Here is a 15,747-nt window from a genome sequence, read left to right as displayed (position 1 = left end):
AAGTCGTGACGTGCGCCGAGACCTTACGTCTTTTTGAAAAATAACCCATGGCAGGAAGACTTAACGAAACATTTATGATTATAACCCAAATGTGTGCAGTTTTGAAGAATCGTGTTTTGATTTGAAAGGATAAACATCAAAAAAGATAACCCAATCTTAGCAAACGCAGAATCTGATGGGCGACAACGTGAATTTTACAGAAAAATCTTCACTTACCGGACAAGTGACGTGACCTGGAGGAGTATGAATTAATTTTATTGGAACGCTGTCCATTTACGCAGTAATATTTGGTAAGTAACTTAATTTAACTGCTATTTGAAATTTTAAAAAAATCCCCGCTTTCGCAGACCAGACATGGCGCCATCAAAGACGGATTGCAACAAAAACAGCAACAGTGAAAATGGACGCAACGGGGACGACGAGTCTGCCGCGAAGAAAGAACCGGTACGGAACGAAACGGAAGACTTTGACGTGAGCGATTGCTTTACGAACGATTTTGACGACGTGAACGGAGGCCGAATGATCGCGTCGAAGAAGAACGGTTCCTTCGTGAACATCGAAGCAAGCCAGGAGATGCCTCTAGGTGGTGGTCAGAAGGAGGAAACTTCGGCGGTAGAGCCGAAAGAGTCCAAGCCAACGAAAAAGATGCTCGACGCGGCGATCGTGATTGACCTGTCGGATGACGACGAGGTCGCTGGCGAGGACAGCCAGGAATCGTTAGACTCGCGCTTCAAGCGGACCATGACGCAAGCACGGTTGAACACCAAGAAAGAGGCTGACTGTGAGGTGAGGAATGTTTGGAAGTTATTTCGAGTTTGTTTTGATTATTTTGAATTTTGCAGAACGAAGACCCGGACATCGTGCAGCTGAAGAAAGATCTCTACCAGAGTAACGGCGAAATTGATTACGATATTGACCTCGGAGAGGATGAGAAGCCTATCGTTAAAATCGAGGCTGAACCTAAAGTCGAACCAAAGAAAGCAGATCCACCTATGGTGGTCATTAAGGTGGAACCCCCAACCCCGGTGAAGCAGAGCAAACCTAAGATTAATCCGGTACCTATTCCGACGATTGATCTGACATCATCCGACGAAGAAGTTGAACTACTCAAGAAAGAAGAGCCAGACGCGCAAGCAGCCTCTCCAGATTGGAAAAGTCGGACGACGCACAAACGAAAAGCGAAAAACTCCGCATCGAACACATCAGTTTGCTCAGAATACGTGGTAGTCAAAGCGGAGCAGGACAAGCTCAAGATCCGCAGAAAGAAACGCAAGTCGAAGAAGCGCTACAAGCGGCGAGAGTCTTCGAGCGAGTCTGAGTTGGTCGTAGATTCGTTCCCCGTCGACCTCAAGAAACGCTCTAAATCCACAGATCTTGTTGCAAATTCCGACGAAGCAAAACCTGCGCCAGACCAGAAAGATGTCGAGCCGAAGGTCAAATCACCAGCTAAGCAGCAAAGTCCGAACCGAAGGCGTTCAAACGAGTCGGATTACGTAAAATCAACAATCACCAAAGAGTTGGAAACTCCGGCGGACACCTCCGACCAGAAAGCGGAAGAAGAAGAAACTGGTCCGTTTGTCAACACCGACATCGCCCTGGAAGATCTTCTCAACGACTTTCTTGAAGATGAAACGGTTCCGCAAAATCCGTCCCAGGTGCTGTTTCCAACAGTCTCAACCGAAGAAGACAAGCTGCTGAACTCGCCCCTCATCGACTGCGAGCGAATTCTTCTGGCCGAGTTGGACAACATTTTGGAAGACGAAAAACTGCCGCTTCCCGACAAGATCGAACAGCCCCCAGAGCAACCACTTTTCACGTACACGATCTACGAGCCCAACTCCGCCGCCGCGACTCCACTCAACATCACGGTGAGTGTCAAGCCACCGTCCAACCAAAAACCATCCAGCCCAACCAAAGCCCCAACGCCACGCTTCCGGATAGTCTATGGCCGTTCAAAATATCCACCACCGGCACCTCCTCCCAAAAAACGACCGGGACGTCCCGCCCGAGCGGTACCGGAACCACCACCGAAGCCATCGAAGAGCAAGCGGTACGAATCCGACGAGGAGTACATTCCCAGCTTTGCCCGGACCCGCCGGTATCCGCTAAGGCCACGCAGGGCGCGCCGAAGGGCACCCCGTGCGCGACTCGTTGCTCCTGCTCCCAACGGGTATTTTTTGACCGAGCTGCAGGTGCAGCCGGAACCGGATCCAGAAGAGGAGGAGGAAGAGGAGCCACCGACGGTGGCATGCCAGTCACCGTTGGCCGCATCCGATGGGGTGTACATGAACATGCCGTCGCTGGCGGAGGAGGAGCAGGCGGCAAACAGGGGTAAGTCAACAAAGCTATTGTTCTGTGGCGTCAGGTTAAAAAAAATGTACTGGTAATGGGTCAGTACCAGCTCCAAAGGAAAAAGGTCACCACACCTCTGAGTGCCACAGAAGTTTGATTGCATCCAGAAATCTGGTCTCTCTATTTCCCGCAAAAGGTGTTTGTCATGCGACTTACAGCCGGCGCCGGTGCAACCCCGAAGGAGCAGAAAGGTGAACGGAAGCTGTACAGAGAGTCGGAGCTGTAGTCCATTTACCGAGAACACAGAGTTCGCTTGAGGCAGTGCTGAGGAACAGATTGACGTGATCGCACACTAAGTATTGACACATGGCACGAGAAAATGATCATCTAACCCTAGTAACATTTTAGGTTTTAAATAGGCCATAAAAGCCTATTTAGGCCGTATGAGGGTTTCCAGAAACATGATAAAACCTGTAAGTTTAAAAATGTTACTAGGGAAGTCAGTTACGTTTTTTTTCTTTTATTAATTTTTTGTACTATTGAACCTCAGTCCTAACCTGGTCGCAGCACCTTAAAGGACCTAATTAAAAAAAAAGTTATGAAGGAAAAAAAGAAGAATGTAGGAAGTAATCGCCCCAACATTCTCCAGGATGCTTTCGAAAGGATGACTGCGCTAGGGTTAGATTAGATTAGAAATTTGTAAATTCAAAAGTTACAATTCAAAAGCGAGAATTAAAAAAGTTTAAGTATTTATTCTTAAATCGACGGTAACATTTCAAAAGGCATCATGTACATTTTGACACTTTCTGGGTTATTGCATATTCTGAAAGTACTCCTAATAAGCTACCTCTCCACCAAAAATGAGCAAAAGTTACTTCAGTAAAGTCTGTTTAATCATGATTTTAAATAAAGTAACATAAACAAAATCTCTGCCATCAGCAGTCTCTGTTTATATAGCCCTGTCAACATGTCAAACAAAAGACTACATGAACCTCGTGACGGAAAAAAAGCAACATGAACAAAGCGCCATGTACATTCGGCGAAGAAAACCGAATCATAACAAAGCGTCCCCCTCAATGACAGAAGGGTGATATAGACGTTGGTGATTTCAAAAGAAGTTATGTTTGTTTTTCTCAAATAAAATTACGGAAATAATGTTTTATTGAATTTGGATGATCAAGTATCAATAAAAGCAACGTTTTCCATCGTTTGTTATCATGAGGACCCCGTGGCGCGGTGGATAGCGGCTTCGGCCGCCGATTCCCGCCCATCTCCTCTGGGTGTTCTGTGTTTGTCCCGTTAGTTAGTAAATTCAGTCTGAAAAGACGGTGTGATGTCTATAAATTTGATTAGAACATCTTATTTTGCTTTTATATTAAAATGGGAATTGAAAATGGATGCTCAACATTCAAATGCGTTTTTCTCAAAACGCATGGTTTGTACATGATGCTTTTTAAAATGTTGGCGTCGAAATTCGAAAATTTTAAATTTTTGTGTTTTTGAAACCGCCGTGAGTCAATGGGTTTTAAAAAATACCCAAAAAGCAAAACCTTAAATTTTGGTATATTGGACCCTTTCGAAAAAAAAAAAAAAACTCCAGACATTAAAAAAATTCCATTGAGAAAAAAATTCAAAGCTTGAAAATTTAAGAATGAATGAACTAAAGAATTCAAGAATTTTAGATCATAAGAATATAAGGATTTATGAATCTAATAGATTTTTGTTTAATTTTTGATTTTTGCCTATTTTTTTAAATGTTTGACTTATGTATTTTTTTTTATTTTGGAAAATTAATTTTTTTAAGCTTAAATTTTTATTTTTTTCCATTAGTGTTTTAATTTTGTTAAATTTTAACGGTTTAATTTTTTTTAAATATTTTATTCTGGGTGATGAATAGAGAAAATGCTTAACATAATTTTCGAATGATCCCACTTTGTTTACATCTACAAAGTAGGAGGCTGTTCAAGCACAAGCATGACATTTTTCTTACTGATAAATGAGCTGTTTTATAATCAGTAGTACATGTTTCATTTTGTCTAGTTTATTACATTTTTAGCTTTAAAATTGTGTATTTTTTCAAGTTTCAATCGGTTAGAAGAGGTTTTTAATTTTTATGGGTGACGAAGAACTGCGGCGAGAGTGTAAGCGATGTCGCAAATTTCCTGGCTGATTTTGGAATCCTGCAAGCTGATCCAACAAACAGAGAAGATTTTCACTAAACCAGTAGGTTTTTAAAAGGAACCAAACGATAAAGACAGCTTCTGCATCGATACCTACAACCGCATCGACTCCATAAACAAATTTCATTCATGACTTAAAAAAAATGACGACCTTGCCTTCAAATTTCTTAAGATTTCTCAATTTCAACTTCAGGTTCTCAAAAGCCACCCATTTTTCATTCTTGCTAAGGGCCGGTATGCTCTTCAAAAGAAAGGGGGTCAAGAAACAGCTTTACGAACGGCAGAACAAAAGATAGGGGACAGGGGCGCCGACTCTGGGGGGGGCACGGTACTTTTTGCCCCCCCTAAAATTTGGCTGGGGGGGCAGCCCATACATTGTGCCCCCAGAAATTTTGGAAGAAAAATATTCTTATATCAAATATATAAAAAAGGAAATAATTGAAAATAATATCTAAAACTTAAATGGAACATTGTTTGTACACACGGATAGAATTCTTGTAAGTTTTGAAAGAAATCGTTTACAATTTTCTGGATTTAGATGCTTTTTTCTAAATCGACAACGTTTTATCTATACCAATGTGCTCTCTAGGAAAATCAGTGAGCTTAGAACAAGAGCACAGAGGCATCGGTGAATGATTTGAGAGATGTCGTCAACATAGATTTTACGGATTTGCTCATAAGATTTCTATCTGTGCATGTTGTTCCAAAAACAAAACCAAGGTACTTTTCCCATAGCACTTCATCTACAATCAAACTTACGCAAACTCTTGCGAAAACAATCATCAAGTTTTCAAACGCAACATTCTAAAATTCTAAAATTCTAAGGTTCTATAAATTTAAAATTCTTAAATTCTTAAATTCTTCTTAAATTCTTAAATTCTTAAATTCTTAAATTCTTAAATTCTTAAATTCTTAAATTCTTAAATTCTTAAATTCTTAAATTCTTAAATTCTTAAATTCTTAAATTCTTAAATTCTTAAATTCTTAAATTCTTAAATTCTTAAATTCTTAAATTCTTAAATTCTTAAATTATTAAATTCTTAAATTCTTAAATTCTTAAATTCTTAAATTCTTAAATTCTTAAATTCTTAAATTCTTAAATTCTTAAATTCTTAAATTCTTAAATTCTTAAATTCTTAAATTCTTAAATTCTTAAATTCTTAAATTCTTAAATTCTTAAATTCTTAAATTCTTAAATTCTTAAATTCTTAAATTCTTAAATTCTTAAATTCTTAAATTCTTAAATTCTTAAATTCTTAAATTCTTAAATTCTTAAATTCTTAAATTCTTAAATTCTTAAATTCTTAAATTCTTAAATTCTTAAATTCTTAAATTCTTAAATTCTTAAATTCTTAAATTCTTAAATTCTTAAATTCTTAAATTCTTAAATTCTTAAATTCTTAAATTCTTAAATTCTTAAATTCTTAAATTCTTAAATTCTTAAATTCTTAAATTCTTAAATTCTTAAATTCTTAAATTGTTAAATTCTTAAATTCTTAAATTCTTAAATTCTTAAATTCTTAAATTCTTAAATTCTTGAATTCTTAAATTCTTAAATTCTTAAATTCTTAAATTCTTAAATTCCTAAATTCTTAAATTCTTGAATACTTAAATTTTTAAAAAAATATTTGTTGTCAAAAGCATTATTTTTAAATTTTTGATTTATTTAAACATTGAATTTTATTGTTATTTCTAAATTACTGATTGTTTAAATTTCTGATTTCCTGCTTTTGATTTCTTAACATTTTCAAGCCATGAGTTTATTTAACCCTAGAATTTTTATACTATTATTTTTTTATGTTGGAATATTGAATTTTGTGTTTTTTTCTAAATTGCAGATTTAAAAAATTGATGTTTTTTTAAATGTGTATTTTTTTTTATTTCTGAAGATCTAAATTTTGGCTTTTTACTTTTATTTTTATTTTTAAGAGTATTTGTATTGTTGAATTTCTAAATATCTGATTATTTTTATTATTGACTGTTACTTCTAGAAAATAAGTGACAATATGCCTATGAGAAGGAATTCGCCTTTCAAACATATAAAAAAATCCCCCTAATTAACATTCTCAATCACGTTTTAATAAATTATTATTTTCAAAAAAAAAATAATTCCGGATGAAAAAAAATCGTATCACATCGTAATAAAATTATCAAAATTCGTGATATACAAGAAACATTAACATCTAATCGCCACTCTTACTTATCGATTTCGGAAAACAACCGTGCCCCCCCCAACATTTTGGACTAGTCGGCGCCCCTGTACTGATAGGGGACGTTTTCTTGGGGCTTTTCGTCACCCTCTCGGACTTGCTTTCGCTACCGCTGCTGCCCATTTGTAATTTTTCTTGACCGGTTTCTTCCGAAGTGCATGCCTTACATAAACATATAACAATTCTCTCTACTTTTGGCGAACAGTAAATTGGTTCCACTTTGACAGTTCAAAATTGAGGCCGTTTTGCGAATCACTATTCAGCACCCAGGCTAAAACCTACCCTCAAAGTCAAAAGTACCCTTTTTTGCAACTTGGCCCGTCGTCATGCTTTGAAAGGGTACCGGGTTTGCATACATTTGTATACTGTTTTTGACATATGTACCATTTTTAACTCACTCTTTTCGGTGTTTGACAGTTTGCCAAAATCGCAAACTTGTTTGCGGCAAACTCATGCGAAACTAAATTTATGCACGGCGGCCGTATCTGCAAACAAATGCAGGCCAACAAACAAAGCAGTCAAAAAGTGCGAGTTTGTTTGTTTGTATGTCATAGTCTAATACCTCCTTAAAAGGGTATCGACGGGTGTACTTGAAAAAGGGTGAAAAGTATTTTTTTTTTTTTGGGAAAAAGGGTAAAAAGTCTTAAAGAGTGAAGTTCATGAAGGATGCCTATTTTTAACTTTAAGTGTAGTGTGTATCAGCGTACTGAGAAGTTCTCTACGGAATCGGTCTTTTTTCTTTAATTTTAATTTTTGTATTTTTTAATCCGGCTGAAACTTTTTTGGTGCCTTCGGTATGCCGCCCAAAGAAGCCATTGTGCATAATTAGTTTGTCCATATAATTTTCAATACAAATTTGTCAGCTGTCCATACAAAAAAGATGTATGAAAATTCAAAAATCTATATGTTTTGAAGGAATTTTTTTTATCGATTTTGTGTCTTCGGCAAAGTTGTAGGTATGGATATGGACTACACTGAAAAAAACGATGTTAAATTTTTTGGTGATTTTTAATTTCACTTTTTGTCACTAAAACTTGATTTGCAAAAAACACTATTTTGTTTTTTTTATATGTTTTAGAGGACATTCAATGCCAACTTTTCAGAAATTTCCAGAATGGGCAAAAATCTTTGACCGAGTTATGATTTTTTGAATCAATACAATTTTTTTTTCAAAAAATCTAAATATTCGTCGTAAAAAATTTTTAACTTTATTTTTCGATGTAAAATTAAATTTGCAATCAAAAAGTACTTTAGTGAAATTTTGATGAAGTTCATCGTTTTCAAGTTATAGCCATTTTTATGTAACTTTTTTCAAAATAGTCGCAGTTATTGAATTTTTTAAAATAGTGCACATGTTTGCCCACTTTTGTAAAAAATATTTTTGAAAGAAATATTTTTGAAAAGATGAGAAAATTCTCTATATTTTACTTATTTGGACTTTGTTGATACGACCCTTAGTTGCTGAGATATTGCCATGCAAAGAAAATTGATGTTTTCTAGGTCTCACCCAAACAACCCACCATATTTTCTAATGTCGATATCTCAGCAACTAATGGTCCGATTTACAATGTCAAAACATGAAACATTCGTCAAATTTTCCGATCTCTTCGAAAAAAATATTTTCAAAAAATTTAAATCAAGACTTACATATTAAAAGGGCGCAATATTGAATGTTTGGTCTTTTTGACATGTTAGTCTTGATTTAAAATTTATGAAAATTTCGAAAAGATCGGAAAATTTTACGAATGTTTCATGTTTTAACATTGTAAATCAGACCATTAGTTGCTGAGATATCGACATTAGAAAATATGGTGGGTTGTTTGGGTGAGACTTAGAAAACATCAATTTTCTTGTTTTTAACCCTTTGCATGGCAATCCAGATTTTTAAGTGAAGATGGCGTTCGAATGATGAACGCCCGAAATGTCAAAATCACGCAGTGGTACCAACATTACGAAAAAGGTGTTCCATGTATGACAGCCACATTTTATTTTCTTATGTTGGTGCTACTGCGTGATTTTGACATTTGGGACGTTCACCATTCGAACGCCATCTTCGCTTATAAACCTGGATATCTTAGCAACTAAAGGTAGTATCAACAAGTCCAAATAAGCAAATTATAGAGAATTTTCTCAGCTTTTCAAAAATATTTTTTTTTTTCAAAAGTGGGCAAACATGTGCACAACTGCGACTATTTTGAAAAAAGTTACATAAAAATGGCTATAACTTGAAAACGGTGCACTTTATAAAAATTTCGCTAAAGTACTTTTTGATTGCAAATTCAATTATCGAAAAATGAAATTGAAAAAAATTTGCGACCAATATTTCGATTTTTTGATTTTTTTTTATTGATTCAAAAAATTATAACTCGGTCAAAGAATTTCTGAAAAGTTGGCATTTAATGTCCTCTAAAACATAGAAAAAAAAATTAAAAATAGTGTTTTTTTTGCAAATTAAGTTTTAGTGATAAAAAGTGAAATTAAAAATCACCAAAAAAAATTACCGTGTACCACTTTTTTTTCAGTGTAGTTCAAATCCATACCTACAACTTTGCCCAAGACACCAAATCGATTAAAAAATTCTTTCAAGAGATACAGATTTTTAAATTTTCATACATCATTTTTGTATGGACAGCTGCCAAGTTTGTTTGGAAAATTATATGGACAAACTAATGATGCAAAATGGCTTCTTCGGGCATACCGAAGGCACCAAAAAAGTTTCAGCCGGATTAAAAATTACAGAAAAAATCGAATGAGCGAAATCTCAGAGAATTGCTCTAAATTTCAAATTGACCAAACCCAGTTTAGCGTACGCTTGAAATGCGCCGGGTCGACAGCACAATCTTTCGTTAAGTTTCCCGTTCGTCCGCGATCGCGACGTGCTGCTCAACCCGAAACAAAAGAGGAGAATCACGGCAGCCTTCACCAGCGATATTGGACTAAAAATGTGACTAACGGGAGAAAGCTTTTTTTTCGATTAAATTTTGTGGGTTAAAGTTGCGTATTATTTGTTAAAGTTTGCGAAAATTGTTCCGGCGTGACGTGGCAGGTAAATGTGGTAAAGTTTCGTCGAAATTGTTGGGCAAATGTTGAGAACTTTTGTTTGCCTTCAAGCAGTAGCAGCAGCAGCAGATTTCAAGATGTCCGACTTGACGGAACCGGCCGTAGAGGCGGAGCGAAACGACGGTGACGGTAAGAATGGCGATGGTTCCCGGCCGGCCCGTGTTCGGACCGAGTCCGAAGGGTACGGCATTACGGAAGAGCAGGAGAAGACGCTGCTGGCGGGCGAGGAAGATGACAACCTGGACCTGGACGTGATCGAGTGCTTCGTGGACGATTTTGACAGCGACATGGAGGAAGAGTTTCGCCGGAAGGACGCGAAAAAGGTGGAGCTGCCGGAGAAAAAGGCGAACGACGGAACGGGCAAGGCGGATGAAGTAAAAAGAGGGGATACGGTGGAGGTGCTGGAGGTTGTCCGGATCGTGCATAACGCGGACGAGAGCGGAAGTACTACCGAAGAGCCGTTGGAAGGGTTTGAAGAGGAAGCACCGGCACCGGATGTGGTTGAAGAAGCGGACGACGACGAAGATGTCATCCAGATTGTCGAGGAGAGTGTTGAGGATCTGTTGGGAGATGGGAAGGTGGAGGAAACGCTGGAGGCTTCGGTCCATGTCAGTGATGAAACGGAGAACGAACGGATTTTGAGCAAACCGTTGGTGAAACAGGTCGTGATGGATATGTCAGGGAAGGAATGCGTTAAGAAGGATGAGCCCACGGGACAAGTTGGTGATGAACGATCGCACAAGGGCGACGAGGATGACCGAGTGGAGGCCCCGAACTTGTCGCAGGATGACAGCGACGCAGAGCAACCGTTGGTCATAGCGGACTCGGTCGAGGCTAACGTTGGGGCAATGTCCGGACGTCATCAGGAAGATCCGGATGTTCTTCAGCTGAAGCTTGACCTGCAGCAGAACTTGGGCAAAATGGACTACGAGCCGGACGACGAAGACCGTCGAGAGCGGCTGGAACGACGTATCCAGATCAAGGAGGAACCCATGAGCCCGGTCCGCGATCGGCTCGAGCGTATCCTGCTTGACGTCGAAGACATTCCCACGATTGTGCTTTCGTCGGACGATGACTTGGCTGAGCAGGTGGTGCAGGAAAAGAAGCCGAAAAAAGCGAAGAAAAAATCCAAAAAGAAGAGCAAACAGCGCAGCAAGAGTGAGTGCAGCGTAATCGAGGCCGCTCCCATCGACGTCGAAGAGTCCTTGGCGGCGGTCAACTCAGCTACCTCGTCCAAGTCTCTTCACTCGAACGACTGTATGTTCATGGACGAAGAACTGTTCAAAACGGGCTTCCGGATGGAACTTCGCAAACGCAAGAGCGCCACCCGTCTGGAGGAGAGCGTCACATCGCCGCCGTCCAGGAAGCGACGAAATCCCACACGAAAGTCGTCCGATTGCAGATCGTCGATTGGCCAGTCCAAGTCGCGTGGCAGTATCGCCTCGACGGTTTCGTCCAACATGAGCGAGTACAACGTGCCGGCTGACAATCCACCAAAGAAGACCCCGTCGCAAAAGTCCACCTCCCGGCACGTCTCCACGGCGCACAAGCCTAAGATCAACTCGTTGTTTGACGACAGCGATAATCCGGAAGTGGTTCCCGTGTCGATTACGGTCGATGGCATGCCGCTGTTTGAGAAGGTGCCCAAAAAGCACGTGACGGCACCGGTGCCGCCTCCGCATCGACAGACCATGCTCATCGATGCCCTTCCCCAGGTGGGCGTTGCGTCGCCGATTGTAAAACCGGGCCCGTCCAAGTCCTCCGGCCTGAAGTCTAAGATTGAGCAGGAGATTATGCACTCGCTCGAGAACGACCTCGCCATGAGCTCGGATGACGAGGTGGCGTTGCAGCCAAAGAAGCTGGGTTCTGTCAAAGGTCGCTCTCCGGGTAAGATTGTGGGGAGATTTTTTTTTTTTAGTATTAAAATCGAGTTCATGCCACCCTATCGAAGTTGTGTTGTTTTCTTTGATTGGTATACTGCTTAATTTTCGAAAATTTTCAACTGTTTTTACTTTCTTTTCAAAATAATAGCACCTTCGGAGAAATCGGGCCGGAAGCGTGGTCGCGCCCCGAAGCACCACATCGAGGACTACTTTGGCTCGTCACCGACACACGACAAGAAGGACGAGACCCCGGCGACAGAGACCGCATCGAATGGTGGTGGTAAGAAGCCCCAGATCAAGCGTCGCAAGAAGCGCTCACGCATCAGCAGCGGCAGCAGCGAGTACGAAACCACGGCGACCGAGTCAACATCGTTGGCCGGAACGATCAGCACGATCACGGCCCGGGAAGGAGATGAGGAGCAGCTGCCAGTGGCGCCGGAAGAAGTGGCCCCACCCAAGACGGACGAAATGCGCGTGGTTCTGTCTCCGCTAACGGACGCCAAGATTGAAAAGTTGAGCAAGTGCAACACCCCGAAGAAGCAACGCGCGCTGTCCAAGGCGAGCCAGACCGAGCTGCAAGGACTGTCGTGGCGCATCGACCTGGACCAGATCGACTTCCATTCGGAGTACTTTGAGAAGTTGTACCAACTCATCGTGAATGGCCGCGAGCTGCGCAACAATTTACGCACCAGCAATAACAACAACAACAAGTTTGAGGGCGTCGTCCTGGTCGGTCGTGACGCGGTCCTGCCTCCGACGCCACCGGAACGATCGCCGCAGAGACCGGTTGGCAACGGCCGTGCACGTTCCGTCATCGAACAGCTGCTGTTCCAGCGAGCGGACGAGATTGAGTTCGAGTCAAGTGCGCCGGTTGATCCGGCGGCCCGCGAACGAATGGTGAGTCCACTTGTGGGGTTATTGAAATGGTTTTTGAAAGATGTGCCTTTCTTCCACAGGAACGAAGCGTCCGCTCCAACTTTCGCATTCCGAAGATTGCCAAGCAACCGTCCCGGTCGCCGCAGGACGTCACCTCATCGACGCAGCACGACAACGAGCAGCAGCACTACCAAGAAAATGAGACCCGTCGGTCGTCGAGTGGTGGTTACAGCAATGATCGGCACGTCGTTGCTCCCGATGCGCGGCGCCCCGTCACCGTCGGAAGTCCGTTGCGCAATCCGAATCGACCGGAAGCGGCAGCTCCAACCATCGACCCCCAACCTGCTGCTCGCCCAGTGCCCATCATGCGGCGCACCATTCGTAATGACAACGTTCAACCGCCGCCACAGCCAACAGTTGCGCCACCAACCCCGGCGCAGCCGCAGCCCGTCGAGAACGGATTTTCAACGTACGGACCGCCAGAGCAAGTACCGGCCCCGCAGCAACAATACCGAGCCAGTGCCAGCAACATGTTCCAGCCCCCACAGCAGCAGCAGCAGCAGCTCGGCGGTTACACGGCTTCCGGTCAGGAGATGGACGTGAAACCGAACATTTCGGCGTTGATGAACCCGGCCAACATGCTCGGCACTGCAATGATGAACCCGAGTCGCTTCTTCGACTCGCTCTCGATGGTGTACCAGGTGACCATGATGCAAATGATGCAGCAGCATATGCCGTTCCCCGCGATGAACCCCGCTGGGCAAGCGCCATTCCCTGGCCCGTCGGTGGCACCGACTGCCGCCAACATGGCACAGCAGCCACAGCCTATGCCAGCGCAAATGATGCCTCCGCCGCAGCCGACGCCATCGTCGAGTGCGGGACCGCGATTCGCACCGGACCCCGTCCAGTCGGACGAAGTGTCCGATCAGATTTGCCAAATCTTTGGCTGTATCGACCACCTAAAAGGTCGCTGCATCAAGAATCCGTGCCAGTACTCGCACACGCTGCCCAACGAATCGAGCCTGCTCCAGATGCTTCTGGGAAGCGCCCAGGACGTGGTGATGACCACCTACCAGTTCATCGTCGGCCAGGACAGTCTGTTCTTGCGCTACTTCCCCGTCTACACTGAGGTCATGGGCCGACGCAACATGCGACACCAGCTGGTCGACGCCGTTCCACACTGCGAGCAGTCCAAGCGCGCCTTTTCCCACTATCGCTACATCGTCGATGGCCTAACCATCAACGGCACGCTCACCCGCTCCAAGGCGGTCCAACTCGTGCTGGAAAAACACCGAAAGATCAACTTTGACCAAATCAACGTCCTCATCACCTTGATGCTCGACACCGGCGATGACATTCCACAATTCCTCCAGTGGTTTGAACAATTCGCCCAGGTCCAGGACTACCACTACGAAATTCCGTCCATCAATCGGCTGATCAAGTTTTGCGTGCGGTGCTCCCGTTCGGTCGACGTGGCCAAGCTGACCTACCGGCTAGTTCTTAGTGTGGCCCCCGGCAAAGAACCCTTTGTCGACACGGACGCGCTGTCCGAGTTTGTCGAGCAGCTCATGAAGTCCAAGCTGGGGTTGGACCTGGAGAAGATCCGGCTCAAGTACCGGGAGAACGAGCTGTCCTGCTCGGCTAGGCGTTAAGAAGGCGGGAAAACTGTTGTCTCGTCCACTGGGTGGACGAACGAAGAGACACGTTGCCGCGTAAGGTTAAGGCCTTTCTTTCTTTTTTGTTTGCGTTTGCAAGATTTTGACAAGAAGTCTGATGATATTGTTTTCCGAGCTCTGTTCGGAACTGTTGTTACAGTTAACTTTCACACGCCTTTGACATACCACACCGGTGTGGTATCACGCTGTAAATTCAAGAATAAAAACTACGTTTAACGACAAAATTAATGTTAGAGTTTAAATTTAGGAAACTTACTTTTTATCATCAGTGCGCTGCTTGTTAATTTTCATGTTTTTTTTGTGTCGTTCATGTGCATGGGGTGAGTGATTGTTTAAATTCAGAGTCGATTGCAGGCAGCGGGGTCACATGGTTGCTCGGCTAGATTGTTACTGTTTTTTTGCGTACTTTCCATTCGCTGGCAGTCATTCCTTTTTTATCGTTTATCGGAAGGCACGCCGCCGGTTGTGTTCGTCGAAGTTATGCATTAAAATGTAACATTTCTGGAGTTTTTTTTTGAAAGGTTCAATATTACCCCTGACTCAAGGCGGTTCCAAAAACACCCAAAAAGCAAAAACTGAAAATTTGGTTTATTGGACCTTCCAAAAAAAAAAAAAAAAAAAACTCCAGATTTTAATTACAGTCCATTAAAGCGTTGAAGCGACTTGAGGGCATTTGTTAATTTGATTTGGTTAACCGCGGTGGATTTTCTCGAAATAATTCGAACTGTCAAAAATCCACCAAAGCATCTACCACATTGATCTCACAAAAATCTGTGGTAGAAAAGTATTGGTGGATCTGTGGTCCAAAAGTATTGGTGGATTTTTGACAGTTCGAATTATTTCAAGAAAATCCACCGCGGTTAATCAAATCAAATTAACAAAAGCCCTCTTTTGTAAACTGTCATTTGAGTGAGTGGGATAGCGCTATATTGTTTACAAAAGTTATGTGCCCTTTTGAAATGTTAGGCTCGAACTCTAGTATTATGGCAAGAAAAGTTAACATTCTGCGGTTCTAGAGAGCGTCAGTCTGGCTACTGCGCAATGTGCGGCGGTCTGTTCTAAAGCTAAGAACAAGATTGTCCGTTCGGCGCAGTGGTGAACGCAGAACGCTGTGCCAGTTAGATTTTTCTATCAACTGTCAGTCGAACAATCTAAAGGGGTTGCTTTGTTCAATGGTCGATGACTGGCAGGCTATGATGACAGGCTCAAAATTTTGCGTTTGCGTCCAGGTCTGACGGACAATCGTTCTGCGTTAACCATTGCGTCGAACGGACAATCTTGTTCTTAGCTTAACTGTTGGTTAGCTGCGACTATAAGCGCACTTCGATTAGCACAACGTATTTTACGACCACGTGTCACTTTAGGATACCAACAGCATGTCGTCCGAAGCATGCTTTGCTTATTTCTGTTTTTTTTTTTTGCAGCCACGGGGCTTATTTAGGTACGAAATCAAGGTTGGACATGGCAAAATTGAGCCTAAATAATGATCTCTGCGATTTCCGCAAATGAACAGTTCTCTACGGAATCGGCCTTTTTTCTTTAATTTAAATTTTTGTATTTTTTAATCCGG

At 42.2% G+C, this 15,747-nt stretch overlaps 1 protein-coding gene across 4 annotated transcripts; it reads left to right on the top strand.

Moving 5' to 3' along the window:
• Nucleotides 1-120: 120 nt before the first annotated feature.
• On the top strand, nucleotides 121-14,405 carry LOC6046883 (actin cytoskeleton-regulatory complex protein PAN1). Of its 4 annotated transcripts, XM_038262522.1 has the most exons (5): nucleotides 121-290; nucleotides 348-786; nucleotides 843-2,331; nucleotides 11,774-12,522; nucleotides 12,582-14,405. In XM_038262522.1, exons 2-5 carry the CDS (start codon nucleotides 355-357, stop codon nucleotides 14,151-14,153), a joined length of 4,242 nt encoding a protein of 1,413 aa, XP_038118450.1. In that variant the 5' UTR covers nucleotides 121-290; nucleotides 348-354; the 3' UTR covers nucleotides 14,154-14,405. The 4 variants fall into 4 exon arrangements, with proteins under 4 accessions (XP_038118450.1, XP_001864011.2, XP_038118451.1 ...); XM_001863976.2 differs by lacking the exons at nucleotides 121-290; nucleotides 348-786; nucleotides 843-2,331 and adding exons at nucleotides 9,559-9,728; nucleotides 9,797-11,629; XM_038262523.1 differs by lacking the exons at nucleotides 121-290; nucleotides 348-786; nucleotides 843-2,331 and adding exons at nucleotides 9,559-9,728; nucleotides 9,794-11,629.
• Nucleotides 14,406-15,747: the final 1,342 nt, after the last annotated feature.

The sequence above is a fragment of the Culex quinquefasciatus genome, chromosome 3 (genome assembly GCF_015732765.1).
Source record: "Culex quinquefasciatus strain JHB chromosome 3, VPISU_Cqui_1.0_pri_paternal, whole genome shotgun sequence".
Classification (NCBI taxonomy): domain Eukaryota; kingdom Metazoa; phylum Arthropoda; class Insecta; order Diptera; family Culicidae; genus Culex; species Culex quinquefasciatus.
Note: the sequence above shows the minus strand (reverse complement) of the source record. Positions and strands in the feature narration are given on the sequence as shown.

What these genes read in the sequence shown, in the direction of transcription:
- LOC6046883 (XM_038262522.1), top strand. Translation starts at nt 355, where the DNA reads ATGGCGCCATCAAAGACGGATTGCAACAAAAACAGCAACAGTGAAAAT. An exon ending in AGAAAGAGGCTGACTGTGAG is followed by an intron (nt 787 to 842) that starts GTGAGGAATGTT and finishes TGAATTTTGCAG; the next exon opens with AACGAAGACCCGGACATCGT. An exon ending in CGGCGGCCCGCGAACGAATG is followed by an intron (nt 12,523 to 12,581) that starts GTGAGTCCACTT and finishes TTTCTTCCACAG; the next exon opens with GAACGAAGCGTCCGCTCCAA.